This window comes from Podarcis cretensis, assembly GCF_951804945.1.
Source record: "Podarcis cretensis genome assembly, chromosome: 2".
NCBI lineage: Eukaryota > Metazoa > Chordata > Lepidosauria > Squamata > Lacertidae > Podarcis > Podarcis cretensis.
In genome coordinates, this window is record NC_137171.1 from 117932370 (window position 1) to 117954010 (window position 21641).

The 21641-nt window shown below is 45.4% G+C and overlaps 2 protein-coding genes and 2 long non-coding RNA genes across 10 annotated transcripts in view; 3 read left to right on the plus strand and 1 right to left on the minus strand.

Annotated features, from left to right (window-relative positions):
• Window positions 1-21641, minus strand: part of LOC307209254 — a 73760-nt gene that overhangs the window by 18447 nt on the left and 33672 nt on the right. The gene's annotated exons all lie outside the window — the stretch shown is intronic.
• On the plus strand, window positions 1333-18458 carry LOC307208586 (zinc finger protein RFP-like). 2 transcript variants are annotated; one of them, XM_079963347.1, is made up of 9 exons: window positions 1333-2104; window positions 4639-4734; window positions 6284-6514; window positions 7584-7606; window positions 8993-9111; window positions 10339-10371; window positions 10910-10939; window positions 11883-12065; window positions 17671-18458. In XM_079963347.1, the coding sequence occupies exons 1-9, from the start codon at window positions 1670-1672 to the stop codon at window positions 18186-18188; spliced, it is 1668 nt and encodes a 555-aa protein (XP_079819473.1). In that variant the 5' UTR covers window positions 1333-1669; the 3' UTR covers window positions 18189-18458. The 2 variants fall into 2 exon arrangements, with proteins under 2 accessions (XP_079819473.1, XP_079819474.1); XM_079963348.1 differs by lacking the exon at window positions 11883-12065 and having other exon boundaries at window positions 1335-2104.
• On the plus strand, window positions 12074-14237 carry LOC307209262. The gene is made up of 2 exons (XR_013835489.1): window positions 12074-12855; window positions 13294-14237. It is a non-coding gene; the product is annotated as an uncharacterized lncRNA (long non-coding RNA).
• Window positions 19794-21641, plus strand: part of LOC307208570 (zinc finger protein RFP-like) — a 32884-nt gene continuing 31036 nt past the window's right edge. For 5 of the 6 annotated variants that reach the window (XM_079963304.1, XM_079963297.1, XM_079963299.1 and 2 more), the window contains exons 1-2: window positions 19794-20248; window positions 20723-20818. In XM_079963304.1, the coding sequence (XP_079819430.1) occupies window positions 19823-20248; window positions 20723-20818 (522 nt within the window). In that variant the 5' untranslated portion in view covers window positions 19794-19822. The remainder of the gene's footprint in view (window positions 20249-20722; window positions 20819-21641) is intronic. The other variant, XM_079963300.1, reaches the window with a different exon arrangement.

A 21641-nucleotide genomic window follows, 5' to 3' on the forward strand; every position in this document is an offset into this window, starting at 1 on the left:
AAATCAATGCCTGCATTTCCCCCAAAAAATTAGAATGGAAGTTTATTTTAGAAATCAAAGTGGACATAAAACCATACAATAAAAAAATGTACAAAAGGTTGAAATCAGAAATCAGATAACTAGTGTGGAAACATGTGTTCTTAGTTGCCCAACACGCTCCCTCTGCACTACACTGCTTTAGTAATAATAGTAATAATTTTATTATTTATAACCCACCCATCAGCCACTCTGGGCGGCTTGCAACATATATATATATATATATATATATAAAACATAGTAAAACATCAAACATTAAAAACTTCCTGATACAGGGCTGCCTTCAGATGTCTTCTAAAAGTTGTATACAGTGGTATCTCGGGTTACATACGCTTCAGGTTACAGACACTTCAGGTTACAGACTCCGCTAACCCAGAAATAGTACCTCGGGTTAAGAACTTTGCTTTGAGATGAGAACAGAAATCGTGTCCTTACGGGGTGGTGGCAGCAGCCACTTAGCTAAAGTGGTGCTTCAGGTTAAGAACAGTTTCAGGTTAAGAATGGACCTCCAGAACAAATTAAGTGCTTAATCCGAGGTACCACTGCAGGTCTTTATCTCCTTGACATCTGAAGGGATTGATCAGATCCCTCTAAAGGGAGGGCGTTCCACAGAGAGGGCACCACTACCGATAAGGCTCTCTGCCTCGTTCCCTGTAACTTCACTTCTCTCAGTGGGGGAAACAGCAGAAGACCCTTGGAAAAGGACCTGTGTCTGAGCTGAATGATGGGGGTGTAGACGCTCCTTCAGGCCAAGGCCATTTAGGGCTTTAAAGGTCAGCACCAGCACTTTGAATTGTGCTCAGAAATGCACTAGAAGCCACTGAAGATACTTTAGGACAGGTGTTATATCGCCCCAGCGGCTGCTCCCAGTCACCAGTCTAGCTGCCGCATTCTGGATTAGTTGTAGTTTCTGAGTCACCTTCACAGGTAGCTCCACATAGAGCACATTGCAGTAGTCCAAGCGGGAGATAACCAGAACATGCACCACTCTGGCTTGTCATCTCTCCAGCTCTGGCAACAAACTCTCAGGCAAAGGCAGACTGAGGGGGAATTTGAAATATCCTTGGAGTTGAGAGTGGATTTCATGTTCTTTATTCAGCTCATAGTGGTGAGGAGGAATGGAATTCCCCCAGAATGTCTGCTTTATATACATTATTTACACAATGGGCCCCACATGATTGGCTAATTCCAAGATTCACCTGTAGGCCAATCAGGTTGCGGATTCACTTCCACCTGGAGCTGGATTGGGTGGCTCCTGTGGACCAATCAGACCGCTGCCTTTTGGATCCTATTCAACTCAGTACATAACAGAATTGTAGAGCTGGAAGATGGATTTTCTTTAAACAGAGCCTGTCTCTCCACAATGCTTAAGTTTATTTCTTTTTAACATTATTTACACATTGCCTTCTTGGGGCAGTGTACATCTCTTTCCCACCCCCCTCTCTGCAAAGCAACGAAGAGACCATAAAAGCTGCTCAAGAAAACATTAAGCAGAGGTCTGTCGGAACTGAAAAGGAAAAAAAGAAGAAGCCACGTGGGCATTGAGTTCCGGAGTCCTTTGCAGGAAGGGGAAAACCCAGCGGCTGAAAACAGAAGAGGTGAAATTTGACTCTTTCTTTGGCGCGAGGGATCCATGGCTGCTGCAGGGAGTCCCGTGCAAGATCTCTGCGACGAAGCCACTTGCTCCATCTGCCTGGAGTATTTCAAGGATCCAGTGACCACTGCAGAGTGCGGGCACAACTTCTGCCGGTCCTGCCTGGTCCAGTGTTGTGGGGAGAGAGGCAGGGAGGCCTCCTGCCCTCAATGCAGACAAACAGTCCAGAAAAGGAATCTCATCCCAAACAGGCAACTGGCTCACCTTGTGGAATTGATCAAGAAGCTCAGTCTGGAAAAGGAGGAGGAGGAGGAGGAGGAAGGACGGAAGGGGAGAGTCTGTGAGAAGCACCAGGAGCCCCTGAACCTCTTCTGCGAGGACCATGAAAGTCCTATCTGTGTGGTGTGTGATAAATCCAAGATGCATGAAAATCACAAGGTGATTCCTCTGGAGGAGGCTTTCGAGAAATACAAGGTAGGATCTTAAAGGGTGGGGAGCAGAGGGATAGCTGTGGATTCTTTTTCAGCAATTTTCTTTAACTCTTTTTTTAAAAAATATTTTTTATTAGGGATTTCAATATAACAATTTGTCAAAAATACATCATCCACAATTCCCCCCCCCCCGTTTTCCCCCTCCCCCCCTAAAAAAGAAACCGCCCCCCAGACTTCCTTCGGCTCCTCTCTCTGGTTTCTTAGCACATGTTATTCTCTGCATGTTATAAAATTGTAAAGATCCTCAGTTTATCTATCTGTATGTTACCAATAATTCTTTTTTAGTGTTTATTCAAAATCTGCCAAGGAGTCCAGTTCCTTTTATTGTTTCTTTAAATACTTCGTAAAAGGTTCCAATTCTTCTTTAAAGTCACAGTTATCCTTGTCATGTAGTTTATGTGTCAATTTCGCCAATTCTGTGTAGTCCATCAATTTCTCTTGCCACAGTTCTTTAGTTGGGATTTCCTCATTCTTCTGTCCTTGTGCTATTAAGGCTCTTGCCGCCGTTGTTGCATACATGAAGATGTTGTTTAATTTCCTTGGCAGGTCTTTTCCTACAATCCCTAACAAGAAAGTTTCAGGCTTTTTTACAAATGTTAATTGGAACATTTTCTTCAACTCATATATCATTTCCCAAAATTTTTTAATTTTACTACAATCCCACCACATATGATAATTTTCTTTAACTCTTATGTCTGAATTATGCATGGTATTAATTGCCTGAATGGGACGCAGGTGGCGCTGTGGGTTAAAGCCTCAGCGCCTAGGGCTTGCCGATCAAGAGGTCAGCGGTTCGAATCCCTGCGGCGGGGTGCGCTCCCGCTGCTCGGTCCCAGCGCCTGCCAACCTAGCAGTTCGAAAGCACCTCTGGGTGCAAGTAGATAAATAGGGACCGCTTACCAGCGGGAAGGTAAACGGCGTTTCCGTGTGCGGCTCTGGCTCGCCAGAGCAGCGATGTCACGCTGGCCACGTGACCCGGAAGTGTCTCCGGACAGCGCTGGCCCCTGGCCTCTTAAGTGAGATGGGCGCACAACCCCAGAGTCTGTCAAGACTGGCCCGTACGGGCAGGGGTACCTTTACCTTTACCTTTAATTGCCTGAATGCAGTTTCCATACTTATTGTTAATAATAATAATAATAATAATAATTAATAAATTAGTAGTAGTAGTAGTACCCCGTCCATCTTCCTAGGTTGTCCCAGCCACTCTGGGCTGCTTCCAACATATATAAAAACATAATCAAAGAATACACCTTTAAAAGCTTCTCTATACAGGGCTGCCTTCAGATGTCTTCTAAGGTTATATTATGTAAAAAGCAGCTGAGAAGAAGCTTGAGGGCTGGCTGGGAGGAGGGAGTTTGGATTCTTTCTCTCTTTGCTAGGGTACCAAAAGGAGCTTCCCTTGAAATGCAAACAGCAGCTTCGGAGATTTATGTTGCCACAATGGCAGGAAGAGAAAGTGCTTAAACCAGTGTTAGAAACTCAGATATATAAGCTAGGCGCCAAACGGCTCCTTAAACCGGGGTCACAGTCACCAAAACGGAATGCCTAGTTGCCATTTTGGGGCCAGGCACTTCAAAAGTTGTAATTGTCAACAATACTTTTTGGTTTCTGAAATTCATTCTGATTTTGCAGATAAAATATAATGGATAGAATTCTGCAGGACGTGTTGCTAGTGTGTGAAAACAGTCAGGATCCAAGGATCCCCAGGCATGCAACCTCCATACATCAGGCGCCATCCTGGCACCCAGGCATCTTGGTTGCAAGTGGCCAATAGCCAGGTGCAAAATATGCCTGACACCTGGCAAATTTCGAACACTGCTCTAAACTCCACATGTGTTTTGCTGGTTGGTAGCAGACTTTTGGTGGCAGAAACCACAGAGGTGGGGAAATGAGATTGGACAAATCTCACAGAACAGGAGAGATCAGACAAATCAGTTATTTGTGTCTTTTTTGCTGATTGGCTGCAGCCATTTCAGGAAAAAATATGGAGGGGGGGGGAGAAAAAGCAGACAGATCTCACATTAGAAGTAATTCCATAGGAAATAATGGAAATCATATCCTCATTATGCAAACGCTCGCCTAATGAATGATTTCCAGGGATCTAATTGTGTTTGGGAAGTGGGATCTGTGTGCACAACCTCTGCACTGTTTTGTAACTTTGTTATTTTTGTTTATTCTTTTGTCTGTATTTTTTTATTTTATGTTAATAAAAATAACAATAAACACTTCTGGATGGCAGCAGGTTGGCAAAGACTGCTAAAAATGCCCCCCCCCCACCAAATACTCATATTTTTTTTATCAAGGCTTCTTCATTTATAATTATTTTTAAAATGCAAGCATTAACGGTTGCATTTTATCTCTTCTCAAAAATAATTGATAAAATATAAGGGGGGGGGACTACAAAGCTACAAACTATTACGTGCAAGGCCTTCAGAAACTAGAAATCAGCAAAATAGTCAATTCCTCTCTCCTCCTCTCTCTCTCTATCTAACCTGAGTTTTTTTCTTTTCTCTTTAGGGACTGATTTGCAGCCGCCTGGAGATTTTGATGAAAGAGAAAGAGAAAATTATGGCCTGTCAAGCAGACCTGGACAAGGAAAGCCAAGACCTGCTTGTAATTATCACTATTATTATTAGGCAGGGAGCAATTACTTTATGAATCAAGTCAGGACTGAGTAGGGATTGGCAAATCTGTCCGTTTCAGTGTCTTTCCATTTCTCATTTTTCCACTTTGTTTGTTTGTTAGCTTGTTTTTTTAAAAAAGAAATGCTGAAAATTAATCAGATTTTAGGGTGGATTTCTCCGTATATAAATATTTTCATCTGCAATTTCCCTATATTTAAAATTTTGCAAGACAATCTTCCCTAATATCAGTGCTTTTTTTCTAAAAAAAATATGTTTAGGGGTACTCTCATTTTCCTATTCATATTAAAATACTGCCCCTCAATGAGGCAAAGCTTAGATTCACAAAATGTTTAGGGGTATCCGTACCCCCAGAAAAAAGCACTGCCTAATTTTATTCAATTCTCTCTGTTATTTATATTAATAAATACATCTTTATTCATACCTCACCCCCCCCCCCATATATGCATTTCTGTAGACGCTACCTGGCTGGGGTAACCTTGCAAAACTTGGAGAATTTCAGGGGACTGCTGTGTTTTGAATGCAAACTGAATTGAATTTCTTTCCCATTTGGCAGCCCAGCTGTACAGAACATAGATTGCTTGAGACAGTTACTATAAAAATTGTTAATGAAATATGTTTCTGAATGTGCCCGCTTGTTCATCTGTAAGAGACGCAGGCCATATTGAAGCTTTAAAGTAAGTAGGGGAGGTGAATGCAGGTGGTATTTTGGTCTAAACCACTGAGCCTCTTGGGCCTGTGGATCGCAAGGTCAGCAGTTTGAATCCACCCAATGGGGTGAGCTCCCATTCCTCTGTCCCAGCTCTTGCCAACCTAGCAGTTCGAAAGCATGTCAGTGTCAGTAGATAAATAGGTACCACTCTGGTGGGAAGGTAAAGGGCGTTTCCATGCGCTCTGGTTTCCGTCACGGTGTTCCGTTGTGCCAGAAGTGGTTTAGTCATGCTGGCCACATGACCCGGAAAGCTGTTTGTGGACAAATGCCAGCTCCCTCGACCTGAAGCGGAAATGAGCACTGCACCCCATGGTCTAATACGACTGGATGTAACCGTCCAGGGGTCCTTTACATTTACATTTACCTTAAATAGGGGAGTGCTGGGCATGAGCATGCTAGCTCTGCCAGCCCCTCCTCCCCCATTTTTGTTGTTGTCGTCTTTGTACTTGTGAATGGCACAGGTCGGAAGTGAGGAGTATTTTGTGCCCATGGAGGCTCTCTGAACATCTTAGAACCTTGATTATGCCGAATATGAAATGATGCAGGGAACCTCCATGTCTAGAAAAATGTTCCGTGCTTTAGGGCTGTTGCTTCCCACAAAATGGAAGGCAACAAAAATGGAGATTGCAAATAGAATGTGTTCATCTCTGCCTCCCCTGCTTCTTTAGCCACTGGAAGTTTATTTCATGTCTATGAAAAGTCATCGAAAGTGCACTTCCTGCGGAGATCTCATAACTCCCCCCTTGATGTCATGAAGACTGGCCATATTTCAGATTCTGCTCTCTTCTTTTCCGCCTGCTTCTTGCAGAAATTAACAGAAACCGGGAGGCAGAAGACAGTGGAGAAGTTCAGACAACTGCAGCAGTTTCTCAAAGAACAAGAAAAACACCATCTGGAACATATAGAAGAGGTGGAGAAGGAGGTTGCAAGGAAAAGGAATGAGCAGCTGGCCAGACTCTCCAGGGAACTCACCCATCTTGAAAACGTGGTCCAGGAAATGGAGAAGAAGCGTCTGCAGCCAGCACACGAACTCCTGCAGGTAAGATGGTGGCAGGAACAGCCCAAGGACAAGTCTGCAGAAATTTATGTGCCTCTTTGATTTATGCAAGTAGTAAAAGACCTTAGTGGATGGAGTCTCTAGTTCAGTCTCTTATGCACAGGTGCACCAAGAGACCTGGGATGTTTTCCTTACCTTAATGCAAACTAGAGATTCTTCTGCGGTGTTGATGGAACCAAGTGTTGGTTTTTCCTCCTGGCTAATAGTTTGCCTCCTAATGCCATCCAGTTTGGCAGTGCTGTCTTCATGCCCTGAAGTGGGCTTCCCAGAAGCTGTTTTGGCCACCTCAGAGCAGGCGTCAGCAAACTTTTCCAGCAGGGGGCTGGTCCGCTGTCCGTCAGACCTTGTGGGGGGGGTGGACTATATTTGGGGGGGACGGATGAATTCCTATGCCTCACAAATAACCCAGAGATGCATTTTAAATAAAAGAACACATTCTACTCATGTAAAAACACCAGGCAGGCCCCACAAATAGCCCAGAGATGCATTTTAAATAAAAGAACACATTCTGCTCATGTAAAAACACTAGGCAGGCCCCACAAATAACCTAGAGATGCATTTTAAATAAAAGGACACATTCTACTCATGTAAAAACATGCTGATTCCCGGGCCGTCCGCGGGCCAGATTGAGAAGGCAATTGGGCCGCATCCAGCCCCCGGCCCTTAGTTTGCCTACCCATGCCTCAGAGCTTACCAAAAGTAAAATGAATCAAAACAGGTGTGAGCTCCAGCATTGAGCACACTTTTTTGACATCCCAAGAGGGATGGGGAATTCCACTGAGCCTACACTTAAAAGGTGAACCTGCCTCATTTGCTCTTTATACATCGATACACAAACTGAGTCACAACCTTCCACCAACGTTTGCACTTCTATGGACTTTCCAGCCAAGTAATGTGTGCAATTCATCCATTTGCAGAAAATTGTCTGATTTAGCTGTTCCTACCCCAAACTGACATCAGAGGGCCAGAGTGTTCCTCCACTGCAGGGTCTGAGGTGTCTTCCTAGTGGGGCCTGTGGTGTGCAGTGATTTCCCTTCTCTTTTCCCTCTAGGATGTGAGGAGCACCTTGCAGAGGTGAGTGGATCCTGCTCATTTCCATTAGCAACACTCCATAAGACTGGGAAAAGTCACATAAGACCTCTGGGGGAGATAATAGGATTTTTACCACTGAAATACACCAGGATCTGTGGGGGGTTAGGGGTCCTGGAGTTTGTTTTCTGTTGTCCCTTGCACAGAGTCCCTTGGAATTGCTCCCCAAACTTCTCCTGGATATGATCACAGGCTATCCTACTGAGCAGGTCATGAATGACCTATTGGGAAAATACATTTCTACTGCAAGGGTTTTTCATTTTATTGAAGTTGCATGGAAAATTTTGGAGACTGTGCCATGATGGGGCCTTTCAGGCAGAGGTGGTTTCCAAATGAAGTACTGCCATTTCCCCTGCTAATTTTTGTTTTACTTATTTAAATTGTATAATGTTGTTTTGTATTGGCCTGGATGGACTTTTGACTAATAACTTGCTTTGCTTGTACATCTGTGGACGGTCTGCCTCATCCTCTGAGATCATTTGGTTCTAGAGCAGAGGTTATCTACATATTAAAACAAGGTATCACCAAGCTCAAGAAACAAATGCTTTGAATTTACTCTAAGGGAAAGCTTTTCTCCTCGCACACGAAACAAGGGAAATTTACTGCAGTTGCCCTGCAGCGCTGTCTTGGCCACTTAACCAAGTGTGATATATCCCCAAGCCGGGGGAATCTCACAAGGAAGAGATAGGTAGCCGTGTTGGTCTGCCATAGTCAAGACAAAATAAAAAAATTCCTTCCAGTAGCACCTTAAAGACCAACTAAGTTAGTTCTAGGTATGAGCATTCGTGTGCATGCACACTTCTTCAGATACACTGAAGGGTCTGGTGACTTCTGTTTCAGTGTATCTGAAGAAGTGTGCATGCACACGAAAGCTCATACCTAGAACTAACTTAGTTGGTCTTTAAGGTGCTACTGGAAGGAATTTTTTTATTTTGTCTTCACAAGGAAGAGAGTTAGCGGTGTACCTTTGTTCCTGATCCTGTAATTTGTAACTTCAATGTGTCACTCAGGTTCAGGAGAGAGGTTATAAGGAACATTTCCCGTATATGAACAGCAGCAGCCATATTTTTTTCTCTACACCTTCCCTGGGGACATCTAGAGAAAGATGCTGTGCTGTCATCAGGCACTCAGAGAATTCATGCCCCCTGATATCACATGATGGTGCTTCTTCTTTGAGTAAACATAAGCAGGGAGACTCAGAGGCCTGCGGTTGCTGTTCTGGTCCTGAAATGTCTAGTTGTGGAGTCCGTAGAGCAGAAGAAGAATCTTTCCCTTCTGTGCCTCCCTGTCTGCAGCTCTCTTCCTCTTTCTCAATTCCTTTCTGTGGATTTGTGGATTTGAACAGACTCACATTGTGTTTCTTTTCACCAGGTATGAGAAAAGAGAGACGTTGGTGAATCCACTGGCTTTCCCTCCAGAGCTGAAGGGGAGAATCTCAGAATTCTGTGATATAAACCCTCTCCTGGAGGGTGTCATGAAGCAATTCAAAGGTAATGAAAAATGGCTGCAAGGGTTTTATATTGGGCATATATTACAGGCAACAACTAATTTACGTGGGACTGTGACCATGTGCATCACCGCAACCTGGAAGTGACCGGAAAAGGGGCAGGGGCAGGGGTCAAAAACATAACCCCTGTGCAAAATGGTCATTGCCTATAGTCCAAAGCTGGGCATGCCAGGCTCTTATTGTTTTGTATTTTGTTCTCACCACAGACATGGGTATCACCAGGATACCTTCCTTCTTGGTGGTGCAGACATTATTTTATTTCCCCCAGAATTCCCCATATACATTGTCATTCTGGTGCATTGGGGTTTGGAGAAGAGAAATGGTGTCTGTCACAATTAAAAAGAAGAAGAAGAAAAGGCATATCAAAGTGCATATCAAAATCAGGGTTCTTTCATTCAGTATGTATCTGTTTACAGTTATACGAAACCTCCTTTTCCTTTTGGTTCCCTGTCTGCACAATCTGGGGTTGTCCTTTTGGAGGTTCTCCTGCTCTGAATGGAGTCAAAGGGCATTAAGAAGCCCCCAGTTCCCCCTCTGCCTCCTGCTCAGGCTTCTTTCTCAGCCATGGAGCCAAGGCCTGAGCCGTCTCTTCCTCAGACGTCCCCCTGCAGCTGGCATATCTAGGGCTTCAGCCTTCAAGATATCCTGAGAGTTCCCACATTGAGGATGGAAGCAAGAGCACATGAGCCCCAAAGGGCACAATTATGCTCGTTAACAATCTGAAAGATTTGTGAGGAAGGACTTCCTTTTGTCCTGAGAGCTCTGCCAATCCTTCCTCATCGAACTTCGCTTCTTATGTTTCACAATTGTGGCTTTAATTATTACCCCCATCACTTTACTTGGGGAAAATGTTAAGGCTGCCTCCATCTCCTCTCTGCATCCATTTACAGGATTCCTATTGCTCTGCCTCCCCTCCAGTCCAAGAATGTAGAGCCCAATTTCAGTGACAAAGTTCAGAGACTAGCAGGATTCATGCTGAATATTTTTGTTCTGCTATTTGTAAGCTTGTGTTATGTTTGCTAACTTTTGAAGCTTTAGTTATTTCCATAGATTCTTTCTATGGTTTTCTTGTTTACAATTATTTTTTTCTACTAGTTAATCTTTTCCTTAAAATATAATAATGCTACATTATGAAGCATTATTTTTGTATGGAGATTTATTTCAGGTGGAAGAGAGTCGCCCTTACACTTATATCTTTTTGCTTCCTCAGATGCTCTGTTACTCAGAGAACAGCTTCAAGAAGGTAAATTTCCAGGGAAGGAACAGGAGGGATGGGGGACTGGTGTTTGAACAGTCTGTTCTTAGACTTTGGAACCATCAGCAATAGTGTCAGTATGTCTAAAATTTCTGGCTTTAAATAGCTTTTTCCCACCTGTTTACTTCAGGCAGATGTTAACCTTTTAAAAGATGGAAATTGCACTGCCATCCAGTATATATCCCCATTTCATTCATGGATTCTGAATAATTTTATTCTGTCATTTTCCAGTACGGTTTACCATTTCTGATTTTCACATAGAATCAGAATAGTTTTAAGAGTTTTAAAGGTTTCCAGGGGTCATCTAGTCCAGATTCTTGCAATGCAGGGAATAGCAGCTAGACAAGTTGGCTGTTTGAATTTCTTAGTCATACAGTTTTCTCATTAGTAATTTGTTCTATGATTTAATCTTTTGCTTGAAATAAGGAAACCACGGATAAGTTATGAAGCATTGTTTTGTAAAGATTATTTCTATTTTAGATATAGCTGTGTAGCCCTTAAACATTATATCTTTTTGCTTCCTCAGAGGTTCTGTCATTCGGAAAACCTCAGAAAGGTAAATTTCACATGGAGTCCCAAATTCATGGGGTGGTGGTGGTGTTTCAAGGGGGTGAAAGTGCCTGTGCTGCAGAATTTCAAGCGACCCAGCACTTGAGTCTGTCCCTGCTGCTTGAGTTCTTCCTATGTACAACAAAAGCAGGGAAGGTGGACTCGAAGGTGCAGACAGGGTGAGAAGGTGTAGACTAAGGAGGGAAGAGTTATTTCCTTCCTAGAGAGAGTTTGGTTACTTTTCCATGTGATCAAAGCACTTTGCAAGAGCCCTGTTGGGTCAGAAGAAGAGTCCATCTTGCCCAGAATCCTCTTTCCAGCAGGAGCTAAACTGGTGCCACCAGGAAGCCTCCAGTCAGTGCAGAAAGGTAGTGGCTCTCGCCAGTTTCTGACTCCCATCCCCTGTCAGGGACTGGACTGATAAGGGCAAGAGGGAAGAGGAGGAGGAATGATGGAGATCACACACCCCCTTATCCTGTGTTCCTTTCTGACAGACCGAGAGGAGGGGGGAGAGCCAGAGAGGAGTAGCGAAAGTGAGATAAGCCTCTCTCGCTCTGGAACGCTGCCTGTCAATTCTGAAAGCAACACAGAGCTGAAAGAGCAGGAGAAAGGAGGGGGGGGGGGTTAGACTTGACTCCAGATGAGGAGGAGCTAACAGTGCCAGAATCTCTGAAAAGCAGGAGAAAGAGTAGATTAGAAGAACAGCGTAAGACCGGAAGGAGGTGGGGAGGAAAGGTGGAGAGTATCTTGCCTTGGCCAGAAAAGGAATCTAGTCGAGTCAACTGACTCCGACAGTGATGGATGACCCAAGGAAGCTTGGACTGCTGAAACTCTATAATTGCTGAATAAATCTGAAAGTAATAAAACGGTCAGCATGCTGTGTCGTGTGTGGGAGAGACATACTGTACTTAACCTGACAGCTTGACTCGACTACAATCTCTCTCACACAGAAGGACAGCAGAGAGCGGCAATGGAAGGTCAAGACCCTATGGGGGCTGGGGCAGCAGAGCCAAGAGACCCCCTGAATGAACTCCGGCAATACAGCTGGCAGCTGGAATCACAATTAGATACATTAGCAGGAGCCCTGGGAGAACAGAGATTGCACCTAGAGTCAGAGAGGACTCTCAGAGCAAGGAAGACGCAAGTGGCTAATCCATCACCATACTCCGGAGAACCTGATGAATATCTAGCTTTCAAAACGGTAGCGCTTTATATTCTAGACTTATACTCGGGAGAATTTGAGACTGATAAAGAGAGAGTCGCTTATCTAATCAGTTTGCTGGAAGGGAACGCTAAATTATGGACTATTCCTCTTATGGCAAGCCAGCACAGTGCACTCTCAAACCTGGAGGAGTTTTTGGAAATGATGGATAGTATGTTCCAAACTCCCCTGCAGAATGCTATGGATGAGCAGCAACTGCTAAACCTACGTCAGGGCAGTGACTCAGTCTCTACTTATTGGACTTCGTTCAGCTTGTTGGTGCAGAGGCTTGGGTGGCAGGCAGACAGTCCGCCTTTGGCCGCTTTGCACCGAGCGGGGTTGAATGACTCTATCTTGGATGAATTGTCGAGAATGGCGCCCCTTGAATCTTTGGGTGATTTAGTACGAGCTTCTCTGCAAATTGGCGTGAGACAGCAGCAGAGGGCGTTGGAGAAGAGGGGGCAAGGGCGGCCAATGTTTGTGAGAAGCCACATTCCTAGCATGCCAGGAAAAAGAGTTGGCAGTACATCCAGACAGGAAGATGCTCCTGAACCAATGCAGCTGGGCTCAGCAGGGAGGGTGACTCCTGAAGCTGCATGGATGGATGGAGGCAGACGCCGCAGAGAGACTCGCCGTTGCTTTGCATGTGGCAAACCAGGACATTTGGCAAGACAGTGCCCAAGCAAAAAGGCAGGGGGTTCTCTGTCTGGGCCTGTGTAGTTGTTGTTGTTTAGTCATTTAGTCGTGTCCGACTCTTTGTGACCCCATGGACCAGAGCACGCCAGGCACTCCTGTCTTCCACTGCCTCCCGCAGTTTGGTCAGACTCATGCTGGTAGCTTCGAGAACACTGTCCAACCATCTCGTCCTCTGTCGTCCCCTTCTTCTTGGGCCCTCCATCTTTCCCAGCATCAGGGTCTTTTCCAGGGAGTCTTCTCATGAGGTGGCCAAAGTATTGGAGCCTCAGCTTCAGGATCTGTCCTTCCAGTGAGCACTCAGGGCTGATTTCCTTCAGAATGGAGAGGTTTGATCTTCTTGCAGTCCATGGGACTCTCACGAGTCTCCTCCAGCACCATCATTCAAAAGCATCAATTCTTCGGCGATCAGCCTTCTTTATGGTCCAGCTTTCACTTCCATACATCACTACTCGGCCTGTGTAGAGGGAGTGCTAAAGCCTAAGGAAGCAATGGCGGGAAACGAGAAGCCCTAGTCCATGAAAGAGTCTGGCGGCTGGGATGCAAGTCAATAAAAGGGCCTCAGGTTGAAACAGCCATTCCCTGGAATTGTGGTGCCAGTAACGCTACAATTCCCAAATGGCCGCAGAGTGCAGGTGCAGGCTCTCATAGACTCAGGGGCCTCCCTGGACTTTCTGGACTCAGACTTTGTGGAGCAGCAGACAGCGGCTGGAAGCCCCTCTAGAGGTGCAAACCATTGATGGCAGGCTGTTGGTTTTGGGACAAGTTACTTATGCTACACAGCCCATGGGGGTAGAATTGCTGGGCCACAAGGAAACGATGATGTTCCACATCACAAAGCTGGCCACATACCCTCTAGTTTTGGGAATGAAGTGGCTCACAAAGCACGATCCTGTGATAGCGTGGGGGCAGCGTTTCATAACATTCGTTTCAGCATACTGCCAAGCACACTGCCTAGGGTTCAGAGTGCCAAAAGAGGTAGGAGCCAAAGGGACAGAGGTAAGAGGGAAACTCACAGGAGAGTAGAGTAGTCCCGGGCCCTACGGAAGTTACGATTAGCTTCAACAAGAGCCAGGGCTTTTTCAACTCTGGCTCCGGCCTGGTGGAACGCTCTGCCTCATGAGACCAGGGCCCTGCAGGATCTGATTTCTTTCCGCAGGGTCTGTAAGACAGAGTTGTTCCGCCTGGCCTTTGGCTTGGAGCCAATTTTATTCCCTCCCTCTTTCTTTTTTCTTTTCCTTCTCCTCCTGCGATGAGGCATTTTAATATTTTAATGTTTCAATATTTTAATGTTGTATTTTAATTTTGTTTTAAGTTGTAATCATTCAACTTGTTTTTATTATTGCTTGTTAGCCGCCCTGAGCCCGGCCTTGGCTGGGGAGGGCGGGGTATAAATAAAAAAATATTATTATTATTATTATTTATTATACCCCCGCAGTATAAGGCCTATAGAGACGTGTTCTGTGAAAAGGAGGCAGATAGGCTACCTCTCCACAGGCCTTACAACTGCAAGATAGACCTGCTGCCTGGTGCCCTGATGCCCACCAGGTATGTCGGAGGTGGAATTGCCCAATTTGAGGGAGTTCCTGAAGAAGAACTTGGAACGCAGGTTTATTAGGCCGTCCCAAGTGCCTGGAGGGTCCCCAGTCTTCTTTGTGAATAAGAGGGACAACCCAGAATGCAGGCTAGTTGTGGACTTTAGAAAGGTCAACAGGGTCATGATTTCTAGCCGATATCACTTGCTCCATATTGGTGTAGCTTCCAGAGAGGAGAGAGACAGTCTCAAATTACAGCAGGGCGTTGAGGAAGGTAGCAGCTCTGAGACAGGAGAACAGCAAAGTTATGCAGTGTTGGGAGAAGGGGAAGCAGAGCAGCAAGGTGACACGTCATTGGACAGCATAACCAGCCCTCCTTCTCCCAAAACGTGGCGTTCAATAAGGATCCGAGAACAAAGAGCTCAAAGGCAATTGTCCACTGACAGACGCCATAGAAGCAAATGCTGTTGCTAGAGGGGGAAGGGGGAGGAGTGAAGTGGAAGCAACTCCGTTATGGAGGAACAACCAGAATACCTTGTCTTTACCATGTTGGTTTTTTAAAAAATGTATTTTTATTAAAAATTTTCTTGGTTTACAAAAGTATGTGCAATCTCTCTTTTTTTCAAGTAACATTTTTTACAGATCGGTTTCATTTGTTGAGACATTAGGAAGAAAAGGGGGAAAGAGGTGGAGGGGGGAAAGGTGTGGGGGTGGGGTCAGGTGGCAATGTTTCTATTTTACTTAATATATGTGGGGTTTTGTGTCAGCGTCGCTTGTGCGGGCTCTCTGTGATTCACTTGTGTTCCTTTGGTGGTGAGAGAGGTTGGGGTTGGCCTAGGGTGTGGTTGTTTGTTTGTGATTGGCTGTGATGATCTTTGTTTTCATGTGTGAGTGGGGTGGGTGGGTGTTTTGGGTCAGATTAGCCATATTGATTCATATGCTGTTGGTGGATTTTTGTCATTGTCTTGTTGGGCTGTGTATGTGATAAAGGGTAACCATACCGGGATGAAGGTGTCTTCTTCTATTTGTCCCCGTGTCGGTTTCAATTTATTGGTTAATTTTTCTAGTAAGGCTGTTTCCCATACTATTTGGTACCACTGGTCCATGCTTACTCCTGACAGGTCTCTCCAGTGTCTAGTTATGATGCTTCTGGCTGCTGAAAGTATGTGGGTTATGAGTTCTTTGTGGTGTAAGTGGACATTATTGTCTTGGAAGATGTTTAGTAGGGCCAGTTCTGGGGTGATTTCTAATACTTGCTTAGTTCTTTTACATATTTCTTGTATGGCTGTTGTCCAGAATAGTTGGATTTGGGGGCACTCCCACCACATGTGGAGGTATGTGCCTGTGGAGGTGTACCCTCTCCAGCATTTTGGTGTGGTTCCTGGGCGTATTAGCGCTAGTTTTCTTGGTGTTAGGTACCACCTGTAGGTGAGTTTCATTCAGAGTGAGTTCTTTTCGTTGGTCTTTACCGTGTCGACTGAATAAATCATACATATTAACTTTCTTGTTTCTTTCCTGCCTCTTAGTGCCAACAGGGTGAGGGGGAGAGAATTCCTCAAGCCTGACACCCCCAAGATTCAGAGGCAGCCTTGTAAATAGCCACATTCCCTGTTAGAGCCTCTTATAGCTGAATCTTCCCCCGAGGTCAGGACTCAGGAATTGTAGATATCTTGGTTCAATCTTATTTTGCGGAACAAACCATTAAATTGTTACGATATGGATGCAATGCAGCTGCAAACTGCTAGCTTGAAAAGTAAACATGATGGGAATGTTGGGACTGCCCGTGGGAATCAGAGGGACAGTCATTTCACAGTGCCAAGCACCGGAATTAGCTCAGAATGTAATATGAGCTCTTCCGTTTATTCCTGTCCAGGAAGTGAAGGGAGTGTTTGTCACTACCCTGCTGGAGTTTGAAGAGAGCAGTCATGTTTTTTGTAACGCTGCAAAGACAGAAATAAAGGCATGTAAATACGTTTCTGTCTATCTCTTTCCCCTGCCCGGAGGGGGGGGGGCAGGAAAGAGGGGTGTGTTATTCTCACGTTTGAGAAGAATCGCCAATTGAGACCTTGCCTGCGCCTGCTGGGGAATGCAGCCAGGGAGGTCAACAGGGAATCATGCCGGGTGCCTGGGAGAGTTGCCAGTTTCTCCTGATAAGGCCTGATTTCCGACATAAATATGTTGTTATTATAATTTATTAAATTTGTATGCCACCTTTCATCTGTAGATCTCAGGACTGTTCACAACATTAAAAATAGAAAGATAGAAAATACAGGATAAAAACAAGAACAAAAATCAATAACACCCCACCCCCCAACCCAAACACATTTAAAAGGGTACCTGATGTTGAGAATTGGATTGGTGGCAAAGTGACACCCTATGGTAAGAATAGAAACGCCAGGGAAATTACAGTTGGTCATTTGCTCCTCTTCTCAGAAACAAAGGAATACAATTGCGGTGGGAATTTCCTGAAGGAATGCCATTTATCTGCTAGGTTGCCTAATTTTGTCTCCCTCATTGAGAGGGAACCCTTGAGGCAGCATTAGTTCTGCCTCCAGCTGAGGCAGAATTGGGTCCGCATTGACACTCTCCCCGATTCTAACCATAGTGAGGGCATTAAAGGGTCCATGGCTGTTGTCTGACTATCTAAACTGGTTGTCCTCATTCGCCATCCCCTGGGAGCCCTAAGTAGCCAATTCACACAGAGTGTGTCAGAGGAGGGCAGTTTCCCTTCTCTTCTGCCCTTTCCCTCTCCTTAGCTGACACAGCAGAGCTGAATAAAATATTATTGGGGGTTTTTACTCTGAAGATTTGTGAATTGACAGGAAGGGCACAATATAGGAAGTACAGTGGTGCCCCGCAAGACGAATGCCTCGCAAAACGCGCAAGACGAAAGGGTTTTTCGGTTTTTGCGTCACTTTGCTAGACGAATTTCCCTATGGGCTTGCGAGTTCTTGCGAGTTTTTTTCCTTTTTCTTAAAGCCGCTAAGCCGTTAATAGCTGCTAAGCCGCTAATAGCCGTCCCTCGCAAGACGAAAGACGAAGAGACTCGCGGAACGGATTAATTTCGTCTTGCGAGGCACCACTGTATATTGAATATAAAAATAACAAGTATGGTTTTTATTCGAAGTTTATTCTGATGAGAGTCTGGAAGAAGGAGAGGAGGGCCCTAACCCTAAATGCAATGCAAATAATTCCAGTTTTTATGAGAGGGAGTCTGGTTCCTGAGCTGTTTCTTGGATCAGGATGTCCGTCTCTTGACTCTCAGCTGATTCTGCCTCTCTTCTCTTTTCCTCATCTTCTCCCCAACAGCAAATGTCACTCTGGATCCAGACACAGCCTATCTCAGGCTCATCCTGTCTGAGGATCGGAAAAGCGTGAGACTGGGAGACAAACGTCAAGCCCTGCCCGACAATCCTGAGAGATTCAACAATTGTACTTCTGTGTTGGGACGTGAGGGATTCACAGCAGGCAGACATTTCTGGGAGGTCACTGTGGGAAGCGAGGGATGGTGGACTGTGGGGGTTGCCAGGAAGTCTGTGAAGAGAAGGAGCTTTCTTCCCTTCAGTCCTGAGGGAGGAATCTGGGCTGTGGAGAAGTCTGAAAGCAAGTACTGGGCCTGCACCTCCCCTGATGACCCTCCTCTGTCCCTGAGTGGAGACCTCAAGAGGATCCGAGTGACTCTGGACTATGAAGGGGGATGTGTGTCATTTTTTGACGCTGACTCAGGAGCCGAACTCTACACGTTCTCAGGAGTCTCGTTCTCTGGAGAGACCCTCCTCCCTTTCTTTTGTCTGGGTGGAGGTAAAACTCAGCTCAGTATCTCCTGAAGACACTATATTTACCCCACAGGCCCAGCAGAAGTTTTCTCCTGACCAGAATGACTGATATAAAATCAGCATTTCTCCCCCAAGAGCATTTTTGGGCAGCTTTTCTGGGACCCTTTGAGAGGATTCGTTCTAGTCACAATCGGCACAAGCAACAAAACAAACAAAAATTGGTTCTTTTCCCTTCCCTTTCCCAGAATTTTCTCTGCAGCGGAGTTTTTTAAGAAAAAGAAACACCTGAACATTCCCAATAAATAATCTTTTCCCTCAAAAGCCTCCATCACTCGATTGCTGTTATCTATCTTCATTCAGCACTAGCAATAAATAAAGAAGTAAATGAAAGGAAACAAATATTCATTGGCTAGGAATGGAATCCCAACTGTGTCAGTGAGAGCACCAAATTTTAGAGAGCTCTGGGCAGGATATGGATTTTGATTGGCCTTATTTCTTATTTGTGGTAAACAACTAAGAGGATTAAAATTTAAAAAGAAGGAATCCACTATTCAGAAATTATCTGGGTTTCTGGGTGAAAATGAGGTGGCCAAATTCACTGAGGATTTTCAATGGTCCAAGGTGGTAGGAACTAGAAGGGATTGATTGTGAGGATATTTCCAAACTGACTAAATGGACATAAAAATATCTAAATGGTAAGCAATGAAATTTGGGGCAGAAGCTCCTAACTTCACTTATAAGGTACAGTAATGATGACTGAAGGTGGGGGCTGAGTGGGGAGGAAGCTTTTGAGGCCATTCTTTGTGTGCCTCCTCAAGAGGCCCAGAGGGTGGCGGGGCCCAAGACCTCCAAACCGCTGCTGCTGGGGGAACGAAAGGGGCGAGCCCCGGCTGCCCCGACCTTAAGTGAACATCCCAGGGGAGCAGCCGCGAAGGTACCCTTTCCCTAAATGGTACCTGGAATGGCACGCCCCCGCCCCCCCCCCTTCGTACCCCAGTGCTCCCCCAAGGAGGGTCATTTCGACAGCAGGTGCATCTGATTTTTGTCCTGGGATACTAAGAGCTAGAACAACACATGCCCGTGGAATTGACCTCTCTCAAAGATCTGGCAGCCTGCTCTCCTTTTCCTGCGTTTTCCATGGGGTGGTGGCACATGATGGAATAAAGACACCCACCCCACCTGCCTGAGCGCCACCTCCCCTTCCACCTTCTCCTATATGATGTTGGCCTCGTTTGAGTGTCATCCTACAAAGTTACATTCAGTAGGGAGACAACGTAAAAGTAACATTAAAGAAATAACATTAGTACAGAGACGGTGAACACAATTATAATATCTGGGCTGGAAAAGGAAGCAATACAGCCGACTCTACCGTGGTTTTGAGCATGACAGGGAGCAATGCAGGGGGGCAGACAAGTGGGGAGACTTTACTGATAGCAAATATTTATTCCCTTATTGATACAGAGGAAAAGAAACCTTTATTCAACTCAAAGTTCTTACAACACAATCAGAAAGCATTTGCTGCTCCTTGAGAAAACATTCAGCGACTGCAAAGCCCTGGAGACATTTAAAAAATAAAAATAAAATAAACAGCACGTGATCAATGAGTCATTTCCAGGAAGGGAAACTCTCAGTAGCTGAAAACTGAGAAAGTGAAACTTAACTCAGATCTTCAGTGCGAGGGAGTCATGGCTGCTGCAGGGGGTCACATCCAGAGTCTCCGTGATGAAGCCACTTGCTCCATCTGCCTGGAATATTTTAAGGATCCAGTCACCATCCCAGAGTGTGGGCACAACTTCTGCCGATCCTGCTTGATCCAGTGCTGGGGGGAATCGGAGGCAGAGGCTTCCTGCCCTCAGTGCAGAGAAAGAGTCCAGAGAAGGAGCCTCGTCTCCAACAGGCAACTGGCTAACGTGGTAGAATTAATCGTGAATCTCAGCCTTCAAGAGGGAAAGGAGGAAGGAGGGAAAGGAGGAGTCTGCGAGGAGCACCAGGAGCCCCTGAAGCTCTTTTGCAAAGAGGATGAAGCCCCCATCTGCCTGGTGTGTGACAGATCCAAGGACCACAAACATCACGAGGTGATTCCTCTGAAGGAGGCTTTTGAGGAATACAAGGTAGGAGATCCCTGGATCTTGAGGGGGAGAAATAGCTGTGGATTCTTCTTGTGAGGTTTTCTTTTTAATTCTCAAGTCCAAAGTAGGCATGGCATGAATTAATCCTTGTTTATTATGTAAAAAGCAGCCCAGGGGAAGCCTGAGGGCTCCTGGGACTACTGGGAAGAGGGAGTTCAAGTCTTTTTCTCTGCCAGGGGGACAAAGGGATCTCCCCTGATATCCCTGAGAAGCATCTGCAAAGACTAGGTAGAAGTCTGTAAGGAAGGGGTGACCTAACTGGGTCCCTGAGCCCCACAGGGATGCCACAGAAAAAAGGTAGCTGGACCCAAAAAGGTTGAAAACCTCTGGACTTTTATTTCCTCCAGTAAACTACTTTGCTATTATAGCAAGACCACTGGGCGCAAGAAGCCAGCATACTATTCACCTCCTCTCTGTGTGTCTCAATCAAACCTGAGTTTCCCCTTTTCTCTTTAGGAAGAGATCTGTCACCACCTGGAGATTCTGAGGAAAGAGAGAGAGGAAATTCTGGCCCATCAAGCAGTCCTGGACAAGGAAAGCAAAGACCTCCTTGTAAGTGTCTCTTGTTGTTACTAGGGAGGGAACAAGCACTGGAAGAGTCGTCAGGACTGAGGAGGGTGGGGAAATCTGCCCATTTCAGCTTCTCCGCATTTCTCTTTTTTCAATATTATTTTGTTTATTAATTTATTTTTTCAGCAGTTGTGAATTATGTAAGTTCACGTTTGAATGCAGCTAAATAGAATTTATTTCCCATTGTCGTTTATTATATGAATAATATAATAAGAAGAAGTCTGAGAACTTGTGAGATGAGAGGGTGGAAGTAGGTCAATTCAAATCCTGATTTACCATAAATATTACTAAGGAATTGTCTTTCTAAATGTGTGCTCTCCTTCATCTTTAGGAAACTCAGGCCATTTTGAACCTTTACAGAAAACAAGGGAGCTATGGGGATGAACTCTGCACTTTGTCCTCCTCCTCCTCCTCCTCCTTCTCCTCTGTTTCTTCCCACACCTAAATGATACCAGCCTAAATCTAGGTGTGTTTTATGTCCCTGGATGTTCTCTGAACAACTTAGAACTCTGGTTATGCCATGCCCCAAAACATGCAGGGAACATCCATGGCTAGAAAAAATGCTCCTTCCTTTACGCTGTAAAAGGTAAAGGTAAAGGTACCCCTGCCCATACGAGCCAGTCTTGACAGACTCTGGGGTTGTGCGCCCATCTCACTTAAGAGGCCGAGGGCCAGCGCTGTCCGGAGACACTTCCGGGTCACGTGGCCAGCGTGACATCGCTGCTCTGGCGAGCCAGAGCCGCACACGGAAACGCCGTTTACCTTCCCGCTGGTAAGCGGTCCCTATTTATCTACTTGCACCCGG

Bases quoted from the DNA above. Each gene is read 5' to 3' on its own strand.
- LOC307208586 (XM_079963347.1), top strand. From the start codon at position 1,670: ATGGCTGCTGCAGGGAGTCCCGTGCAAGATCTCTGCGACGAAGCCACT. The intron at 10,940-11,882 runs GTAAATTTCACA...TCTCTCACACAG, and splicing joins ATTCGGAAAACCTCAGAAAG to AAGGACAGCAGAGAGCGGCA. The intron at 12,066-17,670 runs GGAAGACGCAAG...TCTCCCCAACAG, and splicing joins AGAGAGGACTCTCAGAGCAA to CAAATGTCACTCTGGATCCA.